This window comes from Athene cunicularia (assembly GCF_003259725.1).
Source record: "Athene cunicularia isolate RWA chromosome 6 unlocalized genomic scaffold, athCun1 chr6_part1, whole genome shotgun sequence".
Taxonomy (NCBI): Eukaryota; Metazoa; Chordata; class Aves; order Strigiformes; family Strigidae; genus Athene; species Athene cunicularia.
In genome coordinates, this window is record NW_020799105.1 from 22,960,564 (window position 1) to 22,976,594 (window position 16,031).

At 46.6% G+C, this 16,031-nt stretch overlaps 1 protein-coding gene across 3 annotated transcripts in view; it reads right to left on the reverse strand.

Annotated features, from left to right (window-relative positions):
* Positions 1-16,031, reverse strand: part of CTBP2 (C-terminal binding protein 2) — a 64,065-nt gene that overhangs the window by 30,441 nt on the left and 17,593 nt on the right. Inside the window, exon 2 of one of the 3 annotated variants that reach the window (XM_026851050.1) lies at positions 14,816-16,031. This exon is cut by the window's right edge and continues 1 nt beyond it. The exons of 1 other annotated variant lie outside the window; for it this stretch is intronic. In XM_026851050.1, the coding sequence (XP_026706851.1) occupies positions 14,816-16,031 (1,216 nt within the window). The remainder of the gene's footprint in view (positions 1-14,815) is intronic. One more of the 3 variants, XM_026851047.1, reaches the window with a different exon arrangement.

A 16,031-nucleotide genomic window follows, 5' to 3' on the forward strand; every position in this document is an offset into this window, starting at 1 on the left:
CCCCAGTCCCTGCACCATGTGTGCATCTCCTGGGGGTGCTCTCCTGCCCCACCTTCCTAGTATTCCCCAGACTGGTGGTGCAGAGCAGGCTCTGGGCAAGTCCTCCAACACGTTGCACACTCCTGTCACCATCCCTCCACACACTCAGTTTTACCAGTGCAAGAACACTCCGATAATACTGCAATAAACACTGCTTTCCTCAAAGACAGTGACCAGGTGTGAATAGCTTAGTCTTTGCAGCTTATCTTTAACCTGCAATGAATCTGAAAAGCAGAAGGTGCTGCTGTTGCAAGGGACATGAAGGTAGAGTAGCAGACACAAAGTTCCCTCGGGGTGAGCGACCAGGCCTGATCTGACTGTTTCCTCTGGGTTGACTGGCAAGAGCAATTAATCCTGATGCGGTGCATATGTTCTGAATTTTGTGTACTTCGGAAACGAAATGAGAAAAAAAAGTTATTGTGCTTCGCTGTGAAATATCAAAAGCACTGAACTGTGGTGCATTAACATGGCATTGTCTTCAGGACTCTCGCCCAACTCAAGGCTGACAAGAGGAGCTGGCACACAGCCATGACGAAGTGCCCATGTTCTTCCCTCGCGTACCCAGGTACTTTTGCACGGCACAATAACGCACACAAGTATGTCTCCATCCTCTCATACACTTATCAGTGCAGCATAAAGTAAGGACAACGCATGTTAACAAAAGATACAAGAGAGGATAACCACTAAGATAAAAAAAGACCTGCATTTATTAATGTCACAATATAAAGGAAATGATAAACCCCTGCAAGTCGAATTTCTGATTTGGATTAATCTCGCTGGGCATAGCTGTGCCAGCGCTGGCTGCCTCTCCGTCTCAGTCCCAGTCTCCTTTCCATTGGTCAGGACAAGCCTTTTCCCAAATCACAACAGCTGGCTGGAGCAATCCTCCACCCCCTCTTTCTTGCTACAACTTTCCCTTAGAGCATGATGACTTTTAAATCCTTTCAGGCTGAAAGCCCAGTAAGCAGTAAAGCCCAGCACAAAGTCATATTTATTTCTCATAACTATTTTTTTTAATATAAGAATCCAATAGAAAAATAACCTCATCAGTATTTGTCATAGCCAGAGGTGGATTCGAAGCTCTTACGAAGTGAATATGCTGCACACAGTGGTGCTTGGTGCAGCAGGCCTGCTTCATAACAGAGTTAAAGTCTGCCCTAAACCAAAGCTCCTATCTTCCTTCTGCTGTAGTAAGGAGTGACTTAAAATCTTCTGGGGAGCTGGAAACTTTAGTACAAAGAACTCAAATGAACAGCCACAATGGCTGCAGAGTGGTTTCCTCAATTAGAAAGTTGGCTGCATTCGTGAGGAGGAAGAAAACAACGCTACAGAGAGCCAAGGCAAAGAGCAAGTAAAAACTGTAGCACACGCAGCTCTGGAGGAAATAGAAACCAGCTCTATCGGCCCCCCAGATCCTCCAAAACCACTTGTAATTATTAGGCTGAAAATCAAGCATGGTCCTGCTGCTGAATCAGAGCAGTACAAGCTTGTGAATATGACTTGGCCTTAATTAATTCATTGTGACAAGGCTCAAAACACTCCCCAGGCGATCTAAGACACCGTAAAAAATCAAGGAACTGACAGTTTTTGACCTCAACATGCCAAATACAGAACTGCTGTCTAGTTTTGACAAGCTGTCACTCTATCCCCCGGACATCCCTACCGCAGCTAAGCATTTCACGTCACGGGGTGCAACGTGGTCCACGAGACTCCTGGCAGTTTCTCAGAGCATCCGTCAACATAGCTACCACAGCATCCAAGAAGCCCCGTCTATCCAGCAGCAGTGGGGCTCTTCTCAGCCCTCTGCCCTGCTCCGGAGCTTGGTGATGGGTAAGGGGAGAGTACAGAGGCACCCAGAGCCATGCGACCACCTGCAAGGAAGCCCGAGACACCCCCACCCCACTGCTCAGTGCTGCCCAGGTTTGCCTGACTGTCCTCGTGGAGAACTAGTGAGCTGTGTAGCAAATGGAAAACACTAACCAGGAAGGTTTTTTTAAACAGCAGAGCAGATCCTGAAAGCACAATAAACTCTTTAAGAAGAGACATTTCAGACTGGGCACATCTCTCAAGCCAACGCAGGGTACGTCCTGACAAAGGTGGGTAACTGTACAGAAAGTGTAGAAAACCACAGGTGGAGAAACTGCAGCTTTCCCCTGTGCTGGTCACGTGTGGGTCTGTCAGTCCAACCAGCACCTGACACCTGCGATCAGAAAGAAGCTGATACCTGTCGTGCTGAGACGATCGAGCATCCCGTTATGGAAATTCAAACCGCCGGTGCCAAAACAGCGCTCCCGAGGGAGAGGCAGCTGCGCCGTGCATCTGGGGAGACCGGGAAGGCAAAACGAGAAAATGCTTTTTGGCTGCAGCAGAAAACCAACATACTGATGCCTCTCCTAAGCACAAGGCTCTGGCCAAGGAGAAACATGGGTCGTGGACCATTTCCAAGGGTGCACTTGAGATGCTCTTACTGTAATTGAACATGAAGCTGTGGCCTCCCAGGGCTGCGCACGCTTCTCGCCGTGGCAGGCTGCCACCCTGTGTGACAGAGCATGGGGTGTTCTGTGTTTTTCTGCTTCAAACCAGCCGCCAGAACGAAATGAAACACGGGTGTCCAACACGAGGGGGGCAGAGGAGCACGGCTGCGGTCTCCAGACAGTGACGGGAGAGTGATGGCAGCAGGAAGGCTGAGTTTTCAGAGTGTGTCTCCAAAAAGAAAATCTCAAGAGGATAGCCTCGTGATCCTCTCTCAGGCAGATGAAAAGGATTCATCCCAAATTGGACAGGGAGAAGTGCAGCTCCTCAGAGGGTCTCTGCCCCAAACACCTCTGCAGCAGGAATATGGCCATCACTCCAGGAGACCTGCAAAATAACCTTACAGCTGACACCCAGGAGCTCCACATGGCTTCATACAAAGCGGCAAAGCAGAGGTTACACACTCTGCTTATGAGAAAATAAATTTTAAATGACGTGGCGTGAAATCTGGGATCTAAGAGTCAGACTTTTTTTTTTTTTTTTTTTTTAAAATCCAAACACTTTAATTTGCTATTTTGCCAAATTCAGATTGAAAAAATCATTGCTCAGACCCCAAGGGCTCACGACCCACTTACCGAACACGGCACTGCTGTATTTGGGTGGATTTGAGGCAGAGTATTTCTAACACGATGAAGGGCAGAAGCCAGAGGAAAACAAACAAAGCACGTAACTATGCCAACTTGAGAGAAGGAGGGTACAAAAGATTTGAGACACAAACATTTTGTGAATGTTACCAGCAGCGTTGTTCCAAGCATGGAATACTTTCCTAGAAACTGGCTACCTTTAGGGCACCATCTGTCCCACTGCAGTATTTTGGTTGGCTTACTGTTGCCGATTCTGGTATTTTCCCCTTTCTTCTGCTCTCTCACTTTCTTCCTTCCTCTCCCACTTCTCCAGATGTGTTTGCACGGAAGGAAAGCTGCTCCTTTTAACTCTGCGGGGCAGTTTCCAGCTTTGCCTACGCTCAGCAGCGCTCGCAGCCTGGCTGCTGCCTGGGCTGTCCGGCATTTCTTAGCATGAATTTCTTGTTCAGTACTGTGGTGCTTTGGCTACACGCCTTGTGAACGGATTAAACAAACAAATAGGTAAGAGGCATATTAACTCAGCATGCCTAATAACTTCCCAGAGTGGGAATAAAGGAAATTGGAGATTCCCCAGGAAACTGTCCCGGTACACAGAGCACGGCCAGATTCTCCCTGTCACAGTGGTCATTGCAGAGAGGAACCGTGTATTCTTGGCACCCGGTGCAGGCAATCCACGACCAAAAGCACCAAAAGCAAGACAGGAATTGCATTTCAAACTGCTTATCTTCTCTGGTCCAGCTTCTGCTCTGGAGCCTGAGGGCTCTGGGAGGAGTGTGAGAGGTTTTTCGGAAGGAGTTAAAGCAGCACTCTTCCTTACTGGCATCTGACGCCTCTTCCTTCCTGGAGCAACTCGCCATCCCCCTGGGAGAACGGTGGAGCATCTCCTTTAGTTCTCACTAAGTGCTCTGCAACTTCCCGTACCACAAACCGGTTGCGTAACACAAATCTGCGCTGTGCAAACCCTCTCGAGTACTGAGCCTTGTAGGAGCCAATGTTGTTTCTCCCAATCCTTCTGCGAGATCTGCTTTCCATATGTCTCTACCGATGTGTCTGCCTTTTTCACGACTGTGAAAGGCCAGTCTCCCTCTCCACTGATCCCTCTCCCTGCCTCAGCCCGCCTGCACAGAAATGCACATGGGTGGGTATCAAATGGTCAGGTTCGCTTTTCTCAGCGCCACTCTTCTCTAATGCACCACTAAGGGCACAACACCATGGCTACGCATTGTCTCCAACCTCTGCTCCAGCAGTCCCACCACTGTACCAAAGAGAGAAGCCACAGTAGGATGGGACTTCCCTTTGCATGTCCCAGGACAAAGCTCATCTGCTTCAAAGCTTCATCATGAAACAACTACCAAGAGAGAAAAAAATCAGTTTCAGAACTAAGCACAAGTTACAAAAGTCGTACTTACTACCAACTTCCTCAACTCCCTCCTTATGTGCCACCTTAAAAGAACAATCGGTTGAACAGATCTGCTCTGGATTTCTCTTACAAACCTCTCACAGCTGAAAATCCTTTAACAATGTGATTTTTAGCTAGCAAAGCACCTGTTTTTCACCCCAAGCACTACCTTCTTTCTGATGAATACCTCTGTTCACAGTCTGGAACTTTGTAATAATGACCCATGACCAAATTCATTACCTCCACACACTGTTGCCGTGTTAATACTGCACAACTGCCATTTCTTTTTCTCCTCCTCAACTGCTACCATGACTCTCATTGCTATTAGCTTTCACAAATGGCCTGCTTGGGTTTATTGTAGCCCATAGTGTCACTAATCTTAAAACTATCCCAAAATATAAGCAGATAGATACGCCAGTTCTGATGTCTTCTGCTGTTTCTGAGGATCTTCCTTGAGCCCTCTGTAAAACGGCCAGCTCTGCCCTTCCTGCGGGACCCCATCCCTCCTTCTCCAAGGAGAGCCACTGGTTCCTGCCCGCTATGCATGCTTTTGTAGTGGAGCAGCCCAGTAAGCTCTTTCTGTACCACATGCTCTGCGGGTCTTGCAAATCCAGCTCACAGCACGTTCCGTCCCCCCTCGCCCGGGTTCCCTTTCTCCAGGGCAGCCAGGGACTCTCCCACAACTTCCCACTCACTTCCCACTAAAAGTCCTCTCTTGCTTCATTATCAGAAATGCAAAAGCTTCATATTTATTTTTTTTTTCCTTTCTGCCTTAATCACCTCTTAACTCTGAACCACTTTTTCTGCTTCAGGAGACCTGGATGTTCTTACCAGCCACCTTCCAGCTCTCTGTACACTTTCAGATTTCCACACTAATGCTCTAGACTTCACATAGTTCAATCAAGTTTAAAGTCTCCATTTTTCCTCTTTACACAGCTGCCACTCAACTGTGCCTGGTGAAGCATGCCTGGCAACCCAGCCATTTATAGTAGTCAAAAAGCCACCACAGTTTATCAATTGTTTTTGTACAGCACCCTCTCTAGCGCAGAACACAGTGGGTCCATATCTGTTGAATCATTTTCATTGTCTGAGTTGTTTTTTTTTTTCCTTGAGAGCATCACAGCAAGCTCATTAATAGGAGCAGAGGCCAGCCTGACACATCGTAGTTTTAGGCTGAGTAAACCAAAAACGTGGCGACTTGCCTAATCAGAACAGGAATATTATGATTTCACCTACAGCTGAAATATCAGAAATGCAGAAAATAACCACATTCAACCATACACACAACTAAACCCCTTTTCAATGGCAAACATCCAAAGCAGAACAACAGTTCTTAGCACACAGCCAGTACTGCACCTCAAAGTCAGGCTGACCACGCAAGAATAACCAAACGCTAAACAGTCAACATCAGTGCCGATTGGTGCTATATTCAAAAGCAAATCCGAGCTTTAATAATTCAACAGAATTTAATTTGCTGGTAGTCAGAAAGGTGGAATTATTCCCCCCCCCCCAAAGCATGATGTGGATGGATATCCGATCTCTGTAAGGTACACCCCAATTTGTAAGTGCTGGGCATGGGGCCAAACACACACACACACAAAGCCTCAGCGTTCTCCGGGTCAGGCCCACAAGCTGCAGAAATGAAGATCAAGCAAGAAATCCTCTAACAGACTTTACATGCAGCATTTGAAACCGAGCAACATTACGGATATTTATTTCATGCATAAGCCATCTACTAGAATTTTGTTTTGGAAATTTTCAATTGCAAACTTGAAAGTGTTTGGCGGAATTCCTTTTTATGTCTTGCTCCAGACTGTTAATAACAGCTCCAGTACTAATGACCTAACTCCTGAATGTACAGAGGAAAAACACTACTTCATGAAATATTGATACACACTTGGAAATTTGACAATTATCTCCAGTGCTCCTTGGTAAAATCTGAAAGCAAATAAATAGCAAACATTTCCTGTACTCATTAAAATACTGAAAAACAGAGAAACAAACCTACTCATTATCCATTTGACAAATATAACCTATTATTTTTAATAATGCACAGGCATTCAATGCCTGAAATTTACAGCTTCTTTTGCTTAAAGAAACCATTGGTTTTGTAGATCTAATTTTAAGAAATGCGATAAAAGTAAGTTATGCAGAGTTGGTTGCTTTTGCAGGAGAGGGTAAAATTCTTCCTCTATTGAAATCAATGGCAAAACTACCATTTTTTTGATGGAAGCACAACTCCCCTCACTGTCCTATTCTGGAAGCTGCTTGTCCAGAAAAAAAGTCTCCAAAAATTAGAAATATTAATTTTGTTGGCCTTTCTCATGCAAGCTTGAGGAACAGAAAACTGGAGTAAAAAAGAGCTGATGAGCCAGAGGGTGGGGCTGCTAATCCACAAGATATATCTCTGAATCTTGTTTATCACACACCAGCGAGATGATACTCAGGCTCATGCCCTGGCCAGAGCACGGCACAGGAGATGCCACCCTGGTGCTCAGCAGCCTGTGCTTTTAGGATGATCAGTAAGTCCAGAGAACACCTTCCTCTGCTGAATAAATATGAACCGTAAGGGCATAATTTCCAACACAGAGCATGACAGGTTGCTCGGCATTGCATTACAGTGCCATCATCAGCGTTTAATTACAGTAATTTTGGTTTCTGGACCTTTTAGCCCTGACTGTGGATAAAACAGAACCACAACCACTGCAAACAAGAATGAAATGGTAATTTAAGATTCTTAAGCCCAATGTTTCAGCTGGTAAGATAACAATTTCCCATCTTTCTGCAGGTCCACTCAACACGAGCAAGAATTCAAAGACAGGGAAAGCTTGAATCACAACTGCTGGCTACATTTGGGCTTTCCTGGTTACTTTAGTCTCCCAACAGGACGGCCAAGATACCGATAAGCTCTCTGCTGTCCACACTGAAAACTCTCTTTTGTCTTTTATAGTAATACTAATCAAGATTCCTTTCATTGACAAAGCAAATTACAGGCACTTGCATGAACTACTGTACTTTTTGAACATTCATTTAAAACTTTATAATAAAGCATTCAGAGGAAGGCAGAGAACACAACAAACGTCTGGGTGAGACATTTCCATTCCTGTTTTTTTTCCACTGTGGCTAACAGTGGGAGACTCCAGTAAGAGACTGGACCATCATAAGAAAAGGCTGATCATCTGTAGGGTCAGTAAAGGAGCATGTAGGAGGCAGCTCGAAACCGCTCAGGGATTTGTGGTGTTAGAACAAGCATCAGGAAACGTGTCAGGTTTAAGGAGAGCAGCGAGCAAGTCAAGAGGGCATCTCCAGGTGCTTGCATCGCACCACCCCATGACTCCCGATGTGCTCCTTGGCACAGAGGTAACCCACCCAGAGATAGCACCTTCACACCTGCAAAATACACGCCAAATGTTTCAATGGGGCCTCAGCTTTGATCCTCTTTTTCTGACTTTTTTCACTGAAAACATATCCTAAATTATTACTTATTGTTGTGGTTGCTGTCTAAGCAAAGTCCTGTCTGCTTATTTGCTTGCCAAGTCAGCACGACAACCTAGGAAATAATAAATCACTTGATAACCAAAACAAGTCACTTCTGGCAAAAAAATGAAGAATCTGCAGAAGTATTAATCCAAATGGATAATGGCTGATACACTGATTATATTTTTGAGAGATTTTCCTCCCCATTTTCATGTGTATATGGATCTGCATATATAAATAAAACATGAGAGTGCTACCTTGGCTGTTCATATCAGTATTTACCAAGAATCTCCACTGGCTCCAACCATTCAGGTAAGCCCTGCTGGTTTCTTTCTTACAGCGACAACCTGCTTATCTCTCAGATTACAGAGCCTAAACCACCCTCCTCCCAGGGACTGTAACGCTTTTGGGAACTGCAGGAAGAGTGCTGTACTCTCGCTTTTCTCCCAGCCCCTCCTTGGCTGCCTCTGCTTCCATGTCCAAGACGTGGCGAGAGGCCATTTCCCTTGGCCACTCTACCTTCGGTAGTTGAGATGCCCCCCCTCCAGGGCCCGGGGTGCTCCCGGGAGGGAATGTCACAGAAGGGAAGGGACCACAAGTCTCCACCCCTGACCCCACTGCTGGTAGCGATGGCGTTGGCTGCTCAAATGGAGAGCATGATGCATCTGGCAGTGGGGTCTGCAGATACTCCTTGCAAACAAACAAAGAAAAAGAAATTTATGCCTGGCAAATGAGGTTAGGTCAAGGTCCTCCAAACTACCTGAGACCTGGAGCCATCACCTTGGGGAACTGAACTGCAACAGGGATGATGTGTCACATGGAAAGGGGCACAGGCAGGGCTGGGGCTGATCTACACTGTGCCACGGGACCCACATTTAAGCTGATTGTTGGCCTCAACACTCTTTGCACTGGGGGAGAGCCCGGAGGAAGGAAAGCCGGGCACTAATCCGCTCCACCTGCTCCGGAGCAGCTAATTGGATTGCGAGCACAGAAGCCAAGGCCCCCAGACAGGGTGCTGGTGGTCACACCAGCCAGGCACGGGCACCCAGAAACCTCCTACTTCACTAAACAAAGCTGCTCTAGTGCAGAGGACAAGGGTCCTGCCACGGTGCCTAACACACCTCTGCACAAACCCTTCCTCAGGACCCACCTGGCTGCGCTGAGACAGGGCATGGCTGCCCAGCACCTCCCCACGTGAGAGGCAGAACTAAACCCTGGAAAAACAACACGTGTCAATCCCACTCTGAGAAGTAACACTTCATCTTTAACAAAACAGTAGAAACAGCAGACAGAAGAGATTCAAAATTATCTTTCTTTGCCTAAAGCCAGTGGAATGCTGTTAATGTCGGGTTTTATTTAGGTGCAAAAGTCAAAAGCTCGTCTGCCAGTTGCTATATATAAACCTTATTAATATATGTCCTATGTCTGCAACATTTATTCTACATCAGTGGCTTAATGATGTTGGTCTTTGCTTTTTAAGGATTCAGCTCAGCACCTACTTTGCTTTTAAAAATAACAGACAATTCAGTTGTGCAGCACTTTCATTAAACCGGTCTGCAGTGGAACACTATGAGAAAGACAAGGAGAAGAAATAGAAAAAAAATGTTTAATACAATAATGATCAGAAACCTTTAAAATTTTTTCCCCCTGTGAACACTAAGTTTGTAGCTATGGAAACTACTTATGAGAAAGCTAAAAAAAAAAGTATCAGCAAATATAGTCAGAGAATGATCTGGATATATGAAAGTCCTAACAATGATAGAGAACTACAGACACAGGGTAAAAGGAAAGTGTAAATTGAAGACGACACTACTTGTGCATCTGACAACATGTTCTCCTCCGACAGGCCAAATTCATTTTTATTGCCATGGCACTAAAGTCAATGAATTGCAACTGGAATGAGTTTGACACTTTATATTGCTTTTGATAAAACCATTATAAAAAGAGTATTTCAACCTTTAAAAACGTATTTTAAAAGCGTATTCTCTGCAATCAGCGAACCGTGTGCGCATATTGGCCAAGATAGTCAATATTTTATCAAGGTAGTTTTCAGCACATCTCTTGTGCTCTGTTCTTCAGCTGTTTACCCTACTGATGGGAGCAGTTCTGATGACTTCAAGATCCTCACACGACACACATCCGCACGCTCATCTGCCCAACTGAGGTTGGCGAGTGTCCCTGTGAGCCTTTCAAGGGCTTTCCCCAACTCACTGCAAGTGTTTCCAGCTAGTACCCTCATCATTTTGCATATTAATCGCTTGCATATTAATCACTTGCAAGCAATGCTGTAATCATCAGGACAGCAGACACTAGCAAGAGACGCCTGCTTATTTCAATCAAGTATTTTTGTATGGAAGTTACAATCCCAATTAGAATCATCAGGCTGTGGTTTTGCCAGGGAATGCAGCACAGACTCACTTTACCTGAAGTAGCACACTAGCTGGGAATGGCTCCAAGGACTTGCTATGGTCTGTCAGGTCAATGTGCAAATTAAATCAGATTTATTCAGCACACGGAGCTTCCTTCAGTGCTGTTTCAGTCTGGGTTGTTAATTGAGCTGCCTTACATGTATACATTGTGATTACATGCTACAGAAAACATAGTGAAGAAAAACTGAAGTTGATTTCTGAGCTGTCTGCTATATGGTACATTAGGCAAAGAATAAACCAACATCAACAATGCTCATTAAATTTATATTGTATATAAAATACCACCGGTAAACTCTCTCTGCCCATAGAAAGCTATGACAATTTCAATGTGGTACTCTTAAAAGAATGGGCAAATGTTGCTTTTTTAACTGTACTTGATGGGCTCTTTTAACCATCCTTGAACAACCATCAAGGCTCTTGCTCCTGCCTACACCCTCTCCTCTTTGGGAGGTTGGCCACATAAAGAGCTTCAGCCTGCAACCGATGTGCAGTTGACAGAATTTTTATCTGTCACAGGGTGGAAAATACCAATAAAAAGAATCACAATCAAGTGTTAAACAGTATAAGCAGAGCTGAGCTAATCACAGTGAGAGGCATTTCTAGCTGGGCTCTAAGCTGATAAAAGATGATGAATCCCCTTCACACTGGAGAGAGTTACCTGTCCAAGGAAGCTACCCTCTGCCTGGCTTCCCCTGCTCAGGAAAGGGCCAGGCTTTTAACCAAATCCTACAGTCAAGTAATTTTGCTTCTCCTTCCTTACAATACCTACCTGACCTGTATAGGACAGCCCTGTTCCTCATCCCCGTGGGAAGCATCTCCCCCTCTGTGATCATTTAGTTTACATATGAAGATGTGAAAGCAAAGTTTGAAGAACCATCCAAGGCATGTATTTGCAATGAATCACCACTCCTCACTGGAGCTCCTTAAGTCTATCATCAGAAATCTGGACTGACCCCTTGTTTTGGAGAAGCCTAGGCTAGTTACAAAAGTGCAAGACTTCTTATCAGTCACCTGCCTTAAGACTGAAACATTGGATAAAAAATATAAATCAAGTAATCTAATAAAAATACTAGCAAACGTAATAGTTTGAAGACGCAACATTTTGGAGATGTAGCACCAGTCATCTGATCGGTGACTGTTAGAGGCGGTTTGCCCTTGCCAGCTTTGCTGACCTACACTATTTATTTCCCAGCATCACCACCCACTTCATCACGAGGCTGGCCGCAAACCCGCCCCGCCAGACTGCCAGCTGACACCGTTCTGTCATCAGACTTTTGCAGGGTTTCTTTTTCCTCTTGCCACTGAGGTGACTTGGTGCATTCACTACCTGTGACGTTACGGATGGCGAGGCTGCGGGAGCAGCGAGCTCGGAGCACATTTCTCCCCGGGGAAGCTGTTTCTGGACAGCTTCACGCAGAAAGCAGCAGCTCTGCCAGAGCGGTGGTTGGGGAGTTCCCAGGACAGGAAACGGGCTCGACTCGGAGACACCGCGCTCAGCTCCTACGCCCCACTCACTCTGCTGCCACAGCAGCGGGTTTAGGGTGCTCGTTCACCACCTTTTTGTCATACAACTCCACAATTCCCAGAAAGGATGATTTATCTGGCTTCTTAATGATTATTTTTTGAAACGCAAAGAAGCTGCAGCACTAAATCTCATTGCTGATTTTCTCTTATCTAACCATACTGAAGTGAGGGGCTCATAAGCAAGTGGCACGTGCCTGTATCCCTGCCTGGGACACCATCTCTACCATCGGAAACACTGAGCAGGAGAAGATGCCTTCTTCCTGCAAACTCTGCCCAAACTCCAGTAAACAGCACCTATGCAGAATCTGCATGGAGCGTCAAAGCTCACCACCAAATCACAAATCAGGTATCTAGAAACAACTCACTGTAGAAAGACAATACACAGTCCAACAAGACTTCAAAAATAACTAGAATGATCTATTTGAAAGCCCTATAACAAGCTTCAAAACATCACTGGACTATAACACACATTTTTACAACCCTCCGCTGACTCGGAAGACATTAACCTACACCGACCGAAAATATTTGCAGCCATTTAGAGACAGAGTTTAATAATGAATTTGCTTTCACCTTGCAGCCAAAGCTACAGTCAGGAAAAGGCTCATCACTCCTAAAAATGCTGGCAAAGACAGTTTTCCTGGATTTAGTCAAGTTTCTGTCATCCGCTCAATGTTTTAAAAACATCTTAACATATTTGTAATATTCACTTATCACCTCGCGTGTAAGCGTGAACACTCCTTAGCAATGGTGTTCCTTAAAGAGTAATTCCTCAGCACAGCTCAAACATCTACAAACCGCCACGCCTTCCATTTTTAATCCATATCCTTCCATTTGCCATGTGTCTTACCTTGGCTTCTACTTTTAAAATATAGTTTAACAGGAAGAAAACCTCTCAGGCTATTTGGAAAATAAAAAGGGGAAATAAATAAAAATGAAGACAATTTTACAGGTCCTACTTCAGCTAAACCTTTCAGGGACTTCAATGAGAAGATAATCTTTCTGTGATTATGGCCAAACCCTCTCGTTGCTTAGCAACACATAATTAAGGAATATGTTTTCAGATCCGCTTTGCAAGCTGGCCATTATCAGATGAAATTACTGGAGCAACAAATGTCATCCTCATGCAAATGAGTTGGTCGTAGGCAAAAAAAAAAAAAAAAAGGGGGTTGAGTAGCGAGAAAGAGCTCAGCAGCACAGAAACGCTGCTGGCTTCCTCTTGTTGCGCACGGGTAATTCTTTTAAAAGGAAGGGATAATATCTAGATTTAAGAGAACAGGGTTTTCAATTTATATACGAGACACACAGAAGAGGTCTGTTTCTTGTGGCGGAGACTGTTCCCAATGCATGGCTCCAGGGGTCCCTCGCACCAGGGCTTGGACTGGCTGAAACCAACGTACCGCAAATAAATGAACATATTTGTGTTCCCCTCATTATGTCAGTTTGGGGTTTTTTGGGGGGTTTTGGGAAATTGTTTATTTAAGAATACTGTCTGGATGTACTACTTTCGTGTCTGATCCATGTCAACACCGAACGTGTTGCCTAATATTTAAGGATTTTGTAGAAATCAATACACTACACCGGCTACATAAAGGATGCACAAGCATGAAAGAAACAGCATCTACTTCCTAGCTGTGTAATTATGGTAAACCAGGGAAAGGGGTGCGCCAAGTGTCTGCATTTTGACAACTTTATCATTTCCACTCACAAAATCATTCTTTATTTAGATTCCTGTGGAATGGCATCACCAGTTTGGCACCGTCTCTATGCCTATAAATGGTATCCTTTTATTAAAGCTTTGTGCGTGTACGCTGGTACGGCACATTGTTCCAGACTTGTTTGCATGGGAGTTCAGTTGAACTACACAGGGAGAAAATTCTCTGCTCTTGGAGTCTACCAAGAAAAAAAAATCCAACATTTCAAGTGACTACTTTCCCCATTTTTCAAACAAATCAAGCCACAAACGAATGGATTTGCCACGTTTCCTCATACTTAGCAGTGTGGTTTTGGGGGTTAGTTTCCGTCAGGCTCCGAGCGTTATCGTCAATGTACATCTCCGAAGTGGAAGAGTGGAGCCTGCTCAGCTTATCCAGCTTTACATCTGAGCAGCCAAGGGCCTGAGCGCTTCTAGAAGGGGAAGACAAGGAGCCACCATTCATTTTTACTGTTCTAGTGCTTAATGACAGGCTTTTAGTTTTAAGCACAGACCTATTACTTTAACAGCTATATCACTTCACTTAAAAGCATCTCTAGAAGGAGATCAAGGGTTTTATTTTGTATGCCTGATAAAACAGCAAATTAATAATAAGAAGAAAAGACTTAGGTAATGGCCAAAGGTAAGTCGATTCTCAAATAACACCATTAGCTATCTGATGAATTTAGTCAAAACAATGCTAACCATTTCCTCAGAGAAACACATTTGTGCCTGATAACAGCAGTAAAAAGTCAATCTGAAGCAAACCCTGTAGTCCTAATTGCTCACCCAGCGCAGTATCTAATCTCCCATTCTCTACAAACAACAGGAACAGCAAAATTAACCCTGGAAGCATTATCTGAGCCACTGCTCACTTTTAACTGAAGTTGGCTAAACAAATAAAATATTCGGAATTTAATGGCAGAACGAGAGTCAGGGTCTTTAGATCAGCACAGCTAGCACAGCCACACAAAGAAATCCCATTTGCCTCCTTTTCTAAATAGGAAAGTGTTTAATATTTAGGGATGAAGCCCCAATATGCTGGACTGTGTTTTTTTTTTTTTTGGGGGGGGGGGTGTGAAGTAAGCAACAACAAGGCGGTTCTAAACTACCGTATGGGCTAAGACCCTTCAGAAATTACTTGGTTCAGGTGATGCCATGGTGGAGACGATGACGGGGGGCCCTGTGCGCCTGCTGAGCTTCGGGTACGGGGAGAGCTGGGCAGGGAACGTGGGTCCGGTGGGTGCCAGGCTGCCGTCCCCCGGTGCTCCCGGCCGGCGGAGCAGCTGTGGGCTGCCATGCGGGCTGGGGGCCGGCGATGCCGCCGCTGTCCGCTCTCTCTTCATCAGCTCCATGGGCACGGTGTAGGTGGTGGGATAGGCCGTTTTGGGGCTGGCATGTGGGTTGCCTGTGGTCATGGACATGCCAGCCGGAGCTGAGTAGGCAGAAGCCGGACGTGGGTGCACGTTGCAAGGCAGGGGGGTGTTGTATCCAGAACCGGGGAGGAAGTGCGGCCCCTGAGAAGCCCCCGCAGAGGCAGGGTAGGTGGTGGTCTCCAGGAGGTGCTGGGTCGGGGCGCTGGATGGCCGGCGGTGCATCTCCCCTGCTCTCGGGGAGAGCGGCGGCAGCGGAGGCGGGGGCTGCGGGGCGGCAGGGCCATCTGCGGCGGGTCCTGCGCCGAGGGGGGCCCCGTAGTCTCCTGGCAGCTCGCTACGGTGGCTGAAGCTGTTGGAGCGGGTCCTGAGGCGCAGCGCCCCGCTCCTCCGCTCCTGCCTCTGCAACTGCATTTCTGCCTTGTAGTTGTGGGCGATGCGGGAGAGCACACGGGCCTGGCCCAGGTTGGGAGCCACGGACTTGATGTCGTTCTCCTCCATCATAGCCAGCAGATTCGGGGAGTCGAAGCCCTGCTGCAGCAGGGCAGCAAAGGTGCTCTCCGAGACGCCTTCTGCACGCAGCAGAGCCACGAACTCAGGGTCAAAGCTCCTCTTCCCCTCCGGCCCAGGGAAGGCAGCGGGCACCGGCGGGTGGGAAGGTGTCGCCACCGCCGTCTCGTAACTGTCGTAGGGACCCTTGGCACCCTCCCGGCTTGGCCCGTAGCTGCTGCCACTGGCAGGGTCCACCACCAGGCAGGTGGGAGCAGCCTGCCTACCCCCCGCCGCCTCGGGGGGCCGCTCCGCCCCGTCACCATAGGCCTGTCTGCCAGGAAAGGGGGGCGGCTCCGCCGCGTACCGTGGGCCAAGGGGCTCCGCGCCATACCGTGCCGGGGAGACATCTCTGCCGCGCATCCGCTGCCCCTCCAGGCCCAGCTTGGGGTCCCTGTAGAGGCGGGTGGCCTCCAGTGGCACGGCAGTGGCCGG